Below are 14,224 nucleotides of genomic sequence, written 5' to 3' on the forward strand. Positions count from 1 at the left end.
CTTTACAGTTGTAATAAAATGGGTGTGTACATTGATTGTAAAATATATAATAAAATATGGAGTTATTTCATGCTCATCGAATTTGATTAGTCAGCCGGCGATCCATAATTAATTTTTTTCCTGTATTGCTGTGTCTGAAATTGTTCACTTTACCCTACTACTAATTTTTGTTGGCAGCAGTGTGCCCTGTAGCTCCGCCCCTTATTTTTTTAACACTGCATTCGTTTTCTTTTGTCTTTTGGTTTGTATTTCAGCAGCCTGAAGGTATATGAATTTATGAAATAACCACTCATACATTGTAAACATTTAAGGGAACACCTGTCTTGTTTGGTTTGATTGAAACAAACAATTTCTTTTGCCCCTTTGGCCAACCACTGCGCCTTTTGAGTGAACAGGCTCCTGCAGTTGGAGCTGCCTTATGGGAAAGTTTTAAGTTTGTTACATTTGCTAGTCAAAATAAGACGCACATGAAAGCCTGCAATCTTCTGACTGAAAGCTGGAATACACGGTAGCGTTCATTGGCCAAGGCCCGCCCATGAAGCCATTTGACTGATGGATCAACTCACATAACTCACATTAAAACGGGGTAAAAAAGATTGACTGACTTGGAACTTTTTAAATAAAAGTAAATACATAAATGTGCGGAGGGTCAAGCTGTGCTATTCCTGACTTCCACAGTAACAAAAATAAATGAGGAAAAACTCTTTCATTACCTTAAATCCCTTGAACTTTGCCCTGATCTGTTTATGCAAATGTGCGCATATCGTTTTCAGTGCAGCTAGCCTTGCGTCATCTTCCCAATCATTAGACTATGACATGTCCTTTACTGCAAAAAGACCATCACTTCAACACTCTGAAGTCAGGAAAGTCATGAAATTATGACACCATGCGCTTTTTAAAACCATTTTCATAGGTTTCGTGTTACATCATTGGCTCGGAAAATATGCAAGTACGCATATGCAGTAGCTGCAGATTTATTTCTTCTAGCCTCAGACCTGAGACCTTGTCAGAAGCACCCTGACCTTTCTTCTCTGTCTGTGGTGTTGTCAGGTTTCTCTTTGCTCTGCAATGTATTTTTCACTGCGTAAGAACACGTGTGTAGTGTGAGAGCGGCATTGTTTGTCGGGGCATTGCAACAGAAACTAAGGGCAGTAATAGGTGTCTGCGGGCGAGGTAATGGTTACCAAATCAGGGCATTTTTACACCATGTTACCTGATTTGCTGATGTCATAGTGAGGGTAGGTTTAGGGAGGCAGAGCAAAAGTGGGAGTTTCTACATTTCTGGACGCTCTCAAAGCACTGGGTGTTTCTCAATCATGCAATCAAAATGATCCCTCTGACCTAAACCTAAACCTAAACCTACCCTCACTATGTTGTCAGCCAATCAGTAACATTGTGTAAAAACGTCCTGATTTGTTAACGCACATTACCTTGCACGCAGACACCTATTATTGAATTTAAGGGTAGGGTAAGGTCAGGGGGATCATTTTGATTGCATGATTAAGAAACACCCAGCAGTGTGAAAACCCCCAGAAAATTCAGAAACACCCACTTTTGCTCTGCAGAGACCTCAGTCTCACTAAGGAGGGCGGGTGGCCAGTTGACATAGGCTGCTTTTGAAAGTCCAACGTTTAGTTGATCCTGATAAGTGCCGGTCATCATAGTTGTAAACATTTTTAAACATAATGCGGTTGGCATCATGACAACTTTGTGTTTCTAGGTAAGTGTGACGTCTGAGGCTGAGTGAGACTAATTATCTACTCTTCAACCGCGAAAACTGAAGTTCAAAGAGAAAATTCTAAAGATGGCTGCGCACTTTCGTACACTCACGTGGTGTTTGTGATTCATGTGTGCTAAAAAGACAATGGGTTCACCTGCAGCACCGTCTGTATTTTCGAGAGAACCGTGCAATTTGTCCGGCAGCTATGCTGGTTGAGACTATGGGCGTTAAGCAGAAAACGGAAAACCCGGAGAGGGTCTGTACTGATTGGCTGGAGGTGGCTTTGAGCGGGAAACGAGAAGTTCTGTCGTTCTTTTACACTGCATACGGAGATCCAGATCCGCTTTTATTCTGCGAGGTGTTTGGTCGCCAGAAAAGACATCTTCGCGAATAAACTATGCGAATAAACTTTTTAATGTCTGAAATGTAAGCCAATATGATTTAATTTTAACCGTACTCGGTTATTCTGAAATATTTTTGTGAGCAAACATTTCCGTTTTAATGTCCTTCAAAATGAAACGAGTGGTGACCTGGCAGAGTAACCATAGTGTACTTCCTGAACATGTTTAACTAAAGCTTGACAGCTAGGAAGTGTCCTGTACATTAGCATGTCTTTTAAAACCGAACAGACCCTTTTTTTTTGCTTATTTTAGTTTTGTGAAATGTTTATTACTTGGTCTGTTATTTTGTTGTGTACCCTATGTAGATTTTTTTTTGCCTCCACCGTTTTTTTTAATAGAGTTTGCTGCCATCTGGTGGATGTAGTCATGTAGGTCGTGTCTGTATATTCGCACACATTGCTGACACATATCATATAATGAGGTTTAAACGTTATATATGGCAAATAATCCAAATCTATTGTTTATCTAATTTGAGTAAGCAAGTACCCCAAAACACCTCTTTGCCTAAGAATATAAGACATTGGTTTCCCTATGTCCAATTTCTATTGGCAGATCTATATAACTTCATAAATGTCAGTAAAAAAATCAACACAAGATGGTCATTGATGCGGTCAGTTTTATATGTCAGAAAACTGGATTTCAGTAAGAGATGTACCTCTATTTTTTTCAAGATGCAAGCAACAAATGTTATTCTAAACATACATCATACATGCATGCACACACACATATACAATATTAAGATACATTTTGATAACGTATTCATTTCATATGAAATATTAATGTAAATACAATATCACAATATTCAACGATACCCTAATTTAAAATAAGTAGCTGCGCATCAGTGGATGTCTACATTTTGCTTGGGAGTGGGACACTCACTGATAAGATTTTATTTTGACTGTGGCTGGAATGCTTTGACTTAAGACTTGGGATAGTGAATGGTTGTATAGACATTTTTTGAGCTGGACATTCCTTAAGTATACTTTCATTGTAGAGACAAAAAAACTTGCATGAACATTATTCATAGTATTTCGTGTAGTTTATAAGTAACCTTTAAACTGTGTAATTAATTACGTCATTTTGGTTGAAATATTTTTTTCGAAAGAATGCAAAAAAAAAAAAAAAAGATCAAGACCAAACAGTCCAGCAACTATCTCGGCCGCAAGAGGGCATCATTGCTACGTAACTGTGCAACATAAATACAGCTCGAACAGCAATAGCACATTTTTAAAGATGTTGATTCATTTGGCCTCACTTTAGCATATACCTTTTTATCGTTGTACTATGTAAATGTAAAAATATATTTTTTAGCGGTACATTCTTTTACAATGTGTACAACCTACATTGAGTTTGCTTTTAATTAATTGCCTGTTTTTTAACAGGCAAACGCAAATAGCTGTGTGCAAGGAGTATTGTCTCAAAGAAGGTGAATAATTTCAATTTAAGTAATAAAAAAAGTAATTGCAGCTGATATTGGTTTCTGTTTAATAACATGAAAAGGCTACACTGCCTCGTGTTGGTATCTTATGAAAGATCGAAAGGATATTGCATTCATGTGTCAATTCAGTGATCACAATTCCTTTGTCTTTTATTTCAGATTTGAACAATTTCTGGGAGAAAAAGTACTTACCTTGGTTAAACATCATCTTCACTTAAATAAGTGGACATCACAGAAAAAGGAAAAGTCACACTTTTGCACCAAAATCAGGACTGGCTTCAATTAGCGGTAATCAGGTGAAATACTTAACCCCATTCTGTTTAAATCGCTTGTCAGTTTTGCTTGAATTATCACTTGTTAGAAAGGGAATAAAGAAGCACACGTGTACAACACCTGGAACGTTCTGTTAGAATTAACGGAAGGTCAGAGAACAACGTGATGTGACATTTAACCGAGTGCCTCAGTTCTGCAGCCGATCGTGTGGGGAGATGTCTTGGGGCGGCCATAAAAATTACAGAGAACTCAACTGACAGCTATTATGTGGACTGTCTGTCATGCTGTCAAATTAGCCATTAAGTTAATTATAGCCCCACTGAAAGTCACATTGTATCGAGGAGCCAAAGTATGTGTAATAAGACAGCTAGCACAAGGCAGCCAGTCAGTCTTTAAAAACAAAAGGGCACTGTTTATTAGATTCATGTGCAGAGCCCAAAAAGCTGTCAGGTTCGTAGTGGAGTACAAACCTGTCCTGCAAGCAAACTGTCATTATTTCCCAGTGGTACAGTTTCAGCAATTTGTAGAGGGTGAATTTATTTCCACAGACAAGAGAAATTTGAGGAACAATACATTTTCTTTATATATATATATATATATATATATATATATATATATATATATATATATATATATATATAGTACTTGTCATTTACTTTACAATACCACAATGCAAACATCATAGTTATCACAACTGTACGTGATTAGCTTGACAACCTGCTGCTATTATGTGTCATGAGCCATTGCGGGACTTTGATGATAAAACAAACAGACTTAACACTGACATTTTCCACATACAGTCTGGCATGGTAGATTGCTGTGAACCCCACTGTAAAAGACCTGTAAGAGGATTACAAAGTCTAAAATTGGCGATATGATCGTTACAAGAGTATTTTTCATTGTTTAAATATTAAGCCAGTATAATAGAGCAAAAATGTATGCTGGAACGTGAGCAAATCCAGAGACCATAAAGAGACAATTCACCCCAAAATTGTGTCACGTGATTCTAAACCAGACATTAGAGGGGTGAACCATCATTTCTATTCTAGATATAACTCAAACTTTTATAGTTCACCACTTGCATTGTCTATGCAAACGTTTCTTCCCTGGTCTGTGTGTCAAGTCTCTCAGATATTGTAAAACATAGTCCGCCAAAGCAACTCCCCTTCAGCTTCATCAAATTTCCTTCAAGATTTACAATTTTGTTGTCGGCATCCGCTATTTTACACACGCTGTGATCAAAACAATGGAATGCAATAAAAGTAAATTGACTGGCTGAGCGCATGCGCAGGTGCGATGGGTGCGCCGACATCTGGAAATCCGAGTGCATGCGCCGCTTTACACGTGACGTGATTCTTCTTGAAGTCTTGATGGGTTGTTGGCAACATTGCAGCAGTGCTAATGAATCGTAAAATGCTTGCTCTGAATCATCAGCAATAAAGTGTACCTTCGACTTTTTTTTTTTTAAATGTGTTTCAGCCAGAGGGTCTTTCTCCATGACAAATTTATTCAGCTGCACTCCTCGCAGCTGCACGCAAGGATGTAACGGTAAGTAGCGGTTATCCGTGTCCCGCCCGAGCATCTCAGACGTACCGCCTTCAGTTTGGAGGTATGTGGACGGCAGCAGAAACACGTGCTTTTGAAAGGCTGCTTCAGGACGGAGCTGAAAGAGATCAGAGGGTCTGAGCGGGACGTGTGGCTGCAGTGACCCTCGCATCGAGCCAGGAGAACCATCTGTAGATCAAAACATGTTCATTAGTTCCATGTTTGAGTAAAATGACTAATAGCTGTCTGTCTATCATCTGTCTGTCTATTGGCCTGTCTGTACATCAATCAGTCTATCTACGAGGAATCTAATCTGAGCCCAATTTATTTAAATGGATACTTCACTCAAAAATCAAAGTTCACCCTCATGCCGTTCCAAACCTATAAGACCTTGATTTATCTTCGCAACACAAATTAAGATATTTTTGATCAAATCAAAGAGCTTTCTGATCCTGACTGCATAGACAACAACAAAACTACTGCTTTAAAGGCCCAGGAAGGTAAACAAATAGTCCATGTGATTTTTTTTTTGTTGAGGGTACATCAATATACTCTCATGAACACGCATTAAAAACTGTCATGGAAAAGATCATAAAATTACAGTTGAACTTATGAGGTTACACTGACTATTTTAACAATGTCCTTGCTACTTTTCTGGGCCTGGGACATGGTGTTGGGATTGCTGTCTATGCAGTGTCAGAAAGCCCTAGGATTTTATCAAAAGTATCTTAATTTGCGTTCTGAAGATGAACAATGGTCTTACAGGTTTGGAACAACATGAATAATTAATGACAGATAATGAGCAGAAACCGTGGAATAAATGTTAAAAACATATCGTTTTATTAGTTTTACCATTGAAACTTGTGCACAAACATGCTTAGCATTTACAAAGTCCTGTGCCATGCCTAAGCTGAACCCTGTGTCAGGACTACGATAAGCTTCCTGAGAAAGTTTGGAGCGTTAAACAAAGAAAGCTTGTGTACTTTCTCACTTTGACCTTGCACCTGCATGTTGATGGGAGTGTGGTTGATCTCTCCCAGGCCTGGATGCTCAAGCTACTTGACTCCCCCAAATACCTCAATCTCACAAATTTGCCTCATCTGCTTTGTGAGGATTGTTGTGTGACAGATGAAAGGCTTTGCACTTTGTGGGACCGATTTATGGGGGTCAGTGATCCACCTGTCTACATCGCTGAACGATAAAGAGTGGATGCGCTCGTCAAAAAATGCTCTGTCCTATATAAGAGTTCCCTCGTAATTAAAGGTTAATGAGTGATGCTCATCTGCAATGATAGACACAAACGTGACCCAGCTCAATGGTCTACTGATTCGGAATATGAGGTGCTGGCCAGACCACGGGCCGCCACATTCCTGAACACTCCGTAAATGGACTCCTATGTCATGTTGTCTTTCAGCTGCATAGTGTTAGCAGAGTGTCACCCCCATTATAAGGAACACTAGCCTGTCTGAAGCCAAAAAGCACCCGATATGCATCACTCATGGTCCGACGTCCATGAATGAAGCGGCATTTGCTTGCTGCTTTTAGCTGATGTCATTATTTAATGTCACCTGAAACTGTAGGCATACGGCCATGTTCGTAAAACAATCGGTGGAGAGATGCGGGGGATTTCTGAGGGAGGTGCAGTGGAGGTGTGTGGCCAACGGAAGATGGATTTCCAAGGAAACATGGCAAGGTGACAAAAGCTGGGCAGCAGATGTAAGCTCTTCTTCCCCTCTATATTTATCTATATTTAGAGTGACTGCGCAGGTGGATCCTATTGTGTCGCACTGCTGAAATTTGCATGGAAGCAACAGCCATCCTCATAACTAATGCAATGTGTAATAAGCTTCTTTAAAGGTGACTGAGTTGAGCTTAATCCATTGTGCTGCTTTTAGACAATGGGCCTGTGTACTTGCCTGTCAATCAGAAGCTGTTTTTGAGACAGGAAACTTTAACTGTTAGTCACTGCATAACACAAATTGTTTTCTGATTTATTTTCAGAGTGGAAACGTATTTCAGATTGTCTGTCCACAAAATGATGTTGGTTAATCAAACAGGAAACCTTCTTGGTACATTATAAAAACATGAATTTAAGTATTGTGTGGATGAAGTAAACGTTAATTTGCTTTTCTTCTGAAATGTTCTTCCCATGTTATGAGACTTTTACTGCTTGTATCAATTCACTTGTATGTGTTTGCCATTCCAGACAGATTTGGCTTCAGCCTGTGCATTAGTTTGAGGATTCTTTCAGAAGATTACATTAGGCCATCTGGTGACAAGTGATTGTCTTTATGAGTGTGTCACTGAATCGTTTTTTTACAATGTGGATTTATCCAGGAACCCTACCACTGTGTGTTGACTAGAACTGAACATTATTCCTTTGTGGTTTTGCTTGGAAATTTTAAACTTCTTGGTTGTTGAACTGTTGTGTAAAAGCAATATCACACTGATTGACTAAAAAGAACCGACTCATAAGAGACATTTGTTTGTCAGTACACTGAATGTTTTTAATTCACTAAAATTAACTGGTTTGTAATAGTAATTCGTTTTTTATGTGACTACAGTTGTTGTGTTGAATGTTTGTGATTTACTAAAAAGGGCATTTGTTTGTGAATCGTAATCATCATATGTATAAAATTGCCTTCAGTCCTCAATGACAATTTGATAAAAATGTGGTACCATGTATTTCTTATATCTCATTGAATTTCGGACTGCTGCTCACATAAAACACGTTGGGTCTATCTTGAACATCTGTTCATTGCATTTGTCAAATGACAAATGAATGAAAGACTCAGGACTCTCTGGAGGTTATTTTTCTTGTAATGTATTTTTGGCTGCGTTATAATAATTTTCAGAATCTAAAAATGACATATATGTTGGCATGACAGCTTGTTCTGCGTAGTTGATTGGTGAAAATTAGCACATTTTGCTAAATGAGATTCAAAGATTGTGATGGTAAATTGAGTGTGATACTTGAAAACTTGCAAACTGTGCAGGCAACATGAAGGATAGTTCTTGGGATTTAAAGAGACTGCAGAGATCTTTCAAATGAAAATTACGATTAATTGTAATATCAGTATTTTTTCCCAAACCTATTCACTAATCACTTTTCTGGAAGCAACAGGAAAAGAAATCATGTGTGAATACTCTGTCATAATTATATTAGACAGTCTCAGTTGCCTCATTTAGATTCCTAAATTAATTTAACCGACTATGTTTTCATTTTTTACCCACTTATTTTGGATTATCAGGGTTGTTTGTCTCATAATTACAAAATACAGTGTGTAAAGAATGAATGTTTAAAAGACTATGTTTCCCTTTTTTTAGCCACTGTTGATTATCGAGGTTGTTTGTCTCATAATTACAAAATACAGTGTGTAATTCTTGCAGAATGAAGATTTCAGCTCCAGCACAGGTGGCTGACTAGCTAATATTTAGTTTGTTGGAAGTTGGATATTTGTTGACACAGCCCAGCTGGGTTTGTAAGAACGAGAGCATGAGAATCTTAATTCACCATATACAGAGCATACGATGCTGGCCTTCTGAGGGGTACAGGTGAATCAGACCATCTGGAACTCATCCATGGAGTGTTTATTATCGATGGCTTTATTTTGAGGGGATGTATCTGAGGCACTCTATTGTTTCGATACGCAAAAAATGAGTCAGGCACAGCACTGTGTGGAGCCCTGGAACTGTGCCATCTCCCAGACATTTTATGCACCCCATGAGTGCTTATTTCTGGCGAGGCTTTGGGCCGCACAGACAGGCTGTTTGCAGTGTTCCTTGCCAAGGTGTCAAAGTAACTAAAGGTAGAGGTCATTAGACAAGCCAGCCATGCTATCTGATTCAATAAATGAAAACAAGGTTTCTTCTCAGCCTTGGGTTCTAATTATGAGCGACATCCCTGGGGTCAGTATTTAAATGTAAAACCTTTTAAACACCAGGAGACTTGATTTGTTTTTAAGCAGCTTGTTAGCAGGAAAGTTGTGGGTGTAGAGAGTGTATTGTCTTACAAGAGGATCTGACCTCCCAGACCATTTTTGTAATTTAGTAAGAATCATGGGAGCTCGATTTTGTGTGACTTTCACTCGGATGCTGACAAGACTTTTCTTTTTTTCTTTTCTTTTCATTTTTTTAAATAACACCACAAGAAACTCCTTCGCACTGGCATGCAACAAAAATAAAAATGTCTGACAATAATTAAAAATGAAATTGACCTAGGTGAGATGCAAGTATGTTTTTTTTTTTTACTTGAGTAATTCTAGTGCTTCAATTTCAGTTTTTCTCTGCTTTTTGAGTTTTTCATCTAATATTTAGATTTTACCTAATTTAGAATAGTAATATTGCATTTAAATTACAAAAAGGTTACTCCAAAATTTTAATTATGCCATTAATCACTTTCCACCATATTGTTCTAAATCTTGCCATCAGTGGTTCAATCTATAGTTTATGAAGCAATGAAAATACTTTTGTATGAAAATAAAAACTTTATTCATCAATTTGTATCCACTGCACCAAATTGTGTACCATTTTTTCACAAGGAAGACTGAACCACTAATGGCAGATGGACTATTCTGTCGATGTCTTTCATGCTTTTCTGGACCTTGACAGTGGCAGTCAATGGGGCAGTCACAAGCCGGAAAATATCACCAAAAATATCTTTGTGTTCTGAAGACGAACAAAGCTTATATGGGTTTGGAACGACATGACTAATGACCAAATTGTCATTATATATATCTTCTTACCTTTGAATTGCACTTGTAGATAGGATGTGTGATGGTCTCAACAAAATGATGTCTCATACACCTGTCAGGATCATTGTCCCCTAAGTGTCCACTTTCTGCCTTACAGGTTACACCATGCAGGATTGTCAGCAGAGGACATGTGACCAGAAGAAGTAGAATCCCAGGCTGGCTCAATGCGACTGAGTTCCTCATATTGTCCACAACTTCCACAAGTAAAATAAAAGAAAGCTTGACCGTCTCCTACAGAAGACAACAAAGAGCTCTCCACTTCGCATATGTGAATCGAAACATGTAGTGAGCGTTCTCTTTAAACTCAGCCATCTTCTTGAGTGGTCTGGATGTGTCTGTGGGTAAAGAAAGGAAGCACGGTTAATCCAGGACGCAAGCTGCAGTAAAGACACCCACCTGAGAGCACCATATCAGGTAATGTTTCGCACGTTACTGTTTAAGTTGTTAGTGTAGGGACTGGGCAGGTAAGGTAAGGTGCAGAGTAAGGGAGAGTGGGAGTTTGTCTGCGTGAGAACCCGGCAGTGACAGATGACCCGAGACAGACGTCTGTTGCGCCTTTGCCAGCTGGTTAAGGTGATTGCTGCCATGTCTCCAGCCAGGAATAAGTGGGCTGTGATGTATGAGGAGTGCTGGCAGACTGCTGTAGTGTTATTCTAACAATCTCAACACTGAAAAACATGGTGTTTTTATTACACAGCGAAGAAACCTAATATATTAATAAACAGCCTGGAGTGAATTTCCCCAGAAATGAATTTTTCATACAAAGAAATAAGTCTCCATGCAGGTTCTCTCATGACAGCAAAACAACTGCCAACTGGTACATATATATATATATATATATATATATATATATATATATATATATATATATATATATATATATATACACACACACACACATATATGTACATACTTATTTTTTCATGAGCTCAGCGCTTTACAATCCTCATGTCAATGTTTCGTGCATGAAATTCTCTATAAATTCACTGAGCCAAAACTGCTAAAAGGTTTGGTGTAATGAGGGGGAGAATGAGTAGCAGAGCCCTGAGGGTAACCGACTCCGCAAACCTGGATCAGACAGAGAGGAAATTATCATTCACTAAAACAATGCCTTGCATTATGTCTAAACCTCTTTCCAATTTTATTTCGAAACCCGCAATTGCTCCGAAAGCGCAAACACATCAGACTAATTTAAAGCTTTCTCCTTGTGTTTTTCTTACCGGAGCCACTCATTTAACTTTAGCATTCCTCGCGTAAGGATTTTAGGTATCAATTTGCCTGTTTAAATAAATACTCCCTGAAATGTTTAACTGCACCGGAGAGCATGTGTTGCTGGGTTTACAAAAGCACATATCACAGTCTGTTCTTAACTTGGATGCTTTAAATACAGGATGCTCTTGCTTCGTCATTTATTTAATATTGGGCATACCAGCCGCCACCTTCGTCTTCATCATCGTGCCCAGACAAGACTGTTGACATTCAGACCTGGTTGAGGGCGTCTGCCGCACTGATCTGCAGGCACCGTAATGGGCATTTACAATGCAGTGTAGACACCCCAGCTCAAAAGATAACTACAGATCTAATTTAGTTCATAAACAATGAGACAATGACCTCATGCCGCAAGCATCCATGGCAGCTTCATCGGTCAAAAGCTTCTAGTGCTGTTAGGACAGTTGTGGGTGTGTTGCTTCTTGCCAGAAGTCAATGTAAGGTAATGGTGACCACCACGGCGTCCACACCTGTTTCGGCATTTAGACTTATAAAGCCCAGTGTTTCTACAAACAGCAGAAGGGCTTAAAATCTCCTCTGTCTGAGACGGTGTCCACCGCATCTAACAACCTCTGAGCAGAAGAATTGTTTCCCTCTTTGGCTTTGTATCTATTCACTTTGTAAACGTACATTTTTGAGTTTATAGCCTAGGAATAAGCTTTGACGTGCTGGAATCTTACCATGACAACTATCTGATGCAAGCTGTACCCAAATGTTTCCTTTAATTAGCTCTCACAGTACAATCAGAGACAGAGACAGAAACTTGTTTTTCTCAGCATGGACATTTTCAGTGGTGTCTAAACTGAATCTTAACACAAATATTTTCCTCTGCATTGTGATACATTGTAAAACTTTGTAAAATGAGAGTTATATGTATATGTGTATCTTGTTTATTTACACTCAAATGATTTGGAAAAAAATGTGCATTTGAGCTTGGTCCATCCACTGTACATATGCTGTCGTGCTAAATGTGTGCCTGTGACTGTTTATATGGTAACTGGACCTTCTAAAAGTGGTTGCAGCAATTGCTTTACGAATTGATGAATGACCTTTTAATTTAGAAGTTATTCTGACATAATTTGTCTTGCAGTTTTTTCCATGCATAAGTAATATAAGTAAACCATCTTGGTATAGTCTTTGCCTTTACTCACTCTTATATGATTATCTTTATTCTTTTTACTTTATTATGTATATATATATAGTTATGATAACACTTAGGAAGTATCTTTACTAATAACTTTACTAATTTTCCTCATAATTTGCTTCTTATTAATGGTTAAAATCGTTGTTAAGTTTAGTTAGCGGTATTAAGCAACTAGTTAATATTAAGAAAGTGTTCCCTATATTATATTATTACTTTATTATTCTGTGAAAAAAAATGTTTTTTGTTCATGCAGTGAAGTGTTAAATTTTTATTGGTTGGATAAAAAGTTGAAACATTCTAGAAAATACAATCTTTTGTGTCACACAGAAGAAACAAAGTCATTGGAGCGACATAAGGGTGAGTAAAAGTGAGCTATCCCTATAATATTTCCAAGTTTCAAGATTCAAAACAGGGTATCTTTTATATTCACTAACTGCCAAATTTTATCCCACAGGAAGAAAAAAAAAAACAATAAACAAATTTAAGAGGAAGGCAGGAGCCAAGGCCGAGTGAGACATGCCAGAACCCCACTGCACTGAACTCCCTGAGCCAGACTGCTCTCTTAGGGACCGCGTCTTAAACAGGAGTCCCGTCAGCAGCTATAACGCCACTTAGGGAGCGGATCCCTGGAATGAACTGTCCCTAGGCGCGGCACTGGTGGTTGTGGAAATAGAGTATGGATCTTTTGATCATGGCTGATCCTCTCAGGCCGTGGCAAGGCTGGAGAGGGGCCTCGTCGTCTGCACCATTAGGACTGTGAAATTCCTGACATTCAAAAGCAGCCACAGGTTAGGGGCCGTATGGCGGGAGTTGTTGCACACTATTCAGTGCTGCTTCTCACCTCTCTCGGGCCTCTGTGTTGTGATGCAGTTAAAAACCATAGTGTCTGTTTGATTTAGAGGATATAAAATGTGGGAACAACAAGCTTTTCGTGTCAGGGCATCTTCACATAGTGATTTTTCATTGCAGACACTGCCAGAACTCAAGGGGATCGTGAGCAGGCTCTTGATATCTCTGTCTCTGTCTCTTGTTCTAACCCTTGCTGCTCCTTCTGCTTAAGATAAAGCACAGACTGTCATTTTAAGAAGGATTTTCTACTCAAAACCACCTAAGGGGTTGGATTATGTGGATTCAGACAATTGAACCAACATTATTAGTTATAGTTTCCTCAACATTGCTGTGCAGAAATGGGCTCATTTGAAGATAGAGCTCAGTTTCTGAGGTAATCCATCTCAAAGTCGCCTAATGCCTGCAAACCAAACTATGCTGAGAAAGTAATCAAATTGGAAGAACATTTAATCTGGATCATAATGCTTGCACAATGTTGTATAAAAGAATCATGATACTGGGGTAAACACCATGTTAATATTGAGTAGCTTAAATTTTAGACACAATATTGGATGTTAGTATGTATATTTTTGCAAAAAATCGTTTTGCATATTCTTTTGTGAAATATGTTGTGTATCTTACTATACACAGTAGTCTTTTTGTGAATGATGCAGTTTTTTAATGAATCATTGGAGAAAAGATTCTCTGTACTATTTTTAAATACACTAGCGGATTTGCATACTAAGTAGGTAGTACATTTGAATTAGAACATATACTTTGTAACCGTTAAAAAAGTACAGTCTATGTAGATTAAATGTGTAGTATGAATGAAATGCAGATATACTAGATCTG

At 38.4% G+C, this 14,224-nt stretch overlaps 1 protein-coding gene and 1 long non-coding RNA gene across 3 annotated transcripts; one reads left to right on the plus strand and one right to left on the minus strand.

The window, feature by feature from the left end:
* Positions 1–1,589: 1,589 nt before the first annotated feature.
* LOC122351146 lies at positions 1,590–14,220 on the plus strand. Of its 2 annotated transcripts, XR_006251703.1 has the most exons (6): positions 1,590–1,720; positions 3,504–3,547; positions 3,719–3,855; positions 10,229–10,545; positions 12,872–12,901; positions 12,999–14,220. It is a non-coding gene; the product is annotated as an uncharacterized LOC122351146 (long non-coding RNA). The 2 variants fall into 2 exon arrangements; XR_006251704.1 differs by lacking the exons at positions 10,229–10,545; positions 12,872–12,901; positions 12,999–14,220 and adding an exon at positions 5,312–5,445.
* LOC122351145 (norrin cystine knot growth factor NDP) lies at positions 4,430–10,314 on the minus strand. The gene is made up of 2 exons (XM_043248026.1): positions 10,123–10,314; positions 4,430–5,566 (listed from the first exon to the last, which is right to left on the minus strand). The coding sequence occupies exons 1-2, from the start codon at positions 10,312–10,314 to the stop codon at positions 5,342–5,344; spliced, it is 417 nt and encodes a 138-aa protein (XP_043103961.1). The 3' UTR covers positions 4,430–5,341.
* Positions 14,221–14,224: the final 4 nt, after the last annotated feature.

The sequence above is a fragment of the Puntigrus tetrazona genome, chromosome 9 (assembly GCF_018831695.1).
Source record: "Puntigrus tetrazona isolate hp1 chromosome 9, ASM1883169v1, whole genome shotgun sequence".
Taxonomy (NCBI): domain Eukaryota; kingdom Metazoa; phylum Chordata; class Actinopteri; order Cypriniformes; family Cyprinidae; genus Puntigrus; species Puntigrus tetrazona.

What these genes read in the sequence shown, in the direction of transcription:
- LOC122351145 (XM_043248026.1), bottom strand. Translation starts at nt 10,314, where the DNA reads ATGAGGAACTCAGTCGCATTGAGCCAGCCTGGGATTCTACTTCTTCTG. An exon ending in TCTACAAGTGCAATTCAAAG is followed by an intron (nt 5,567 to 10,122) that starts GTAAGAAGATAT and finishes TTTGATCTACAG; the next exon opens with ATGGTTCTCCTGGCTCGATG.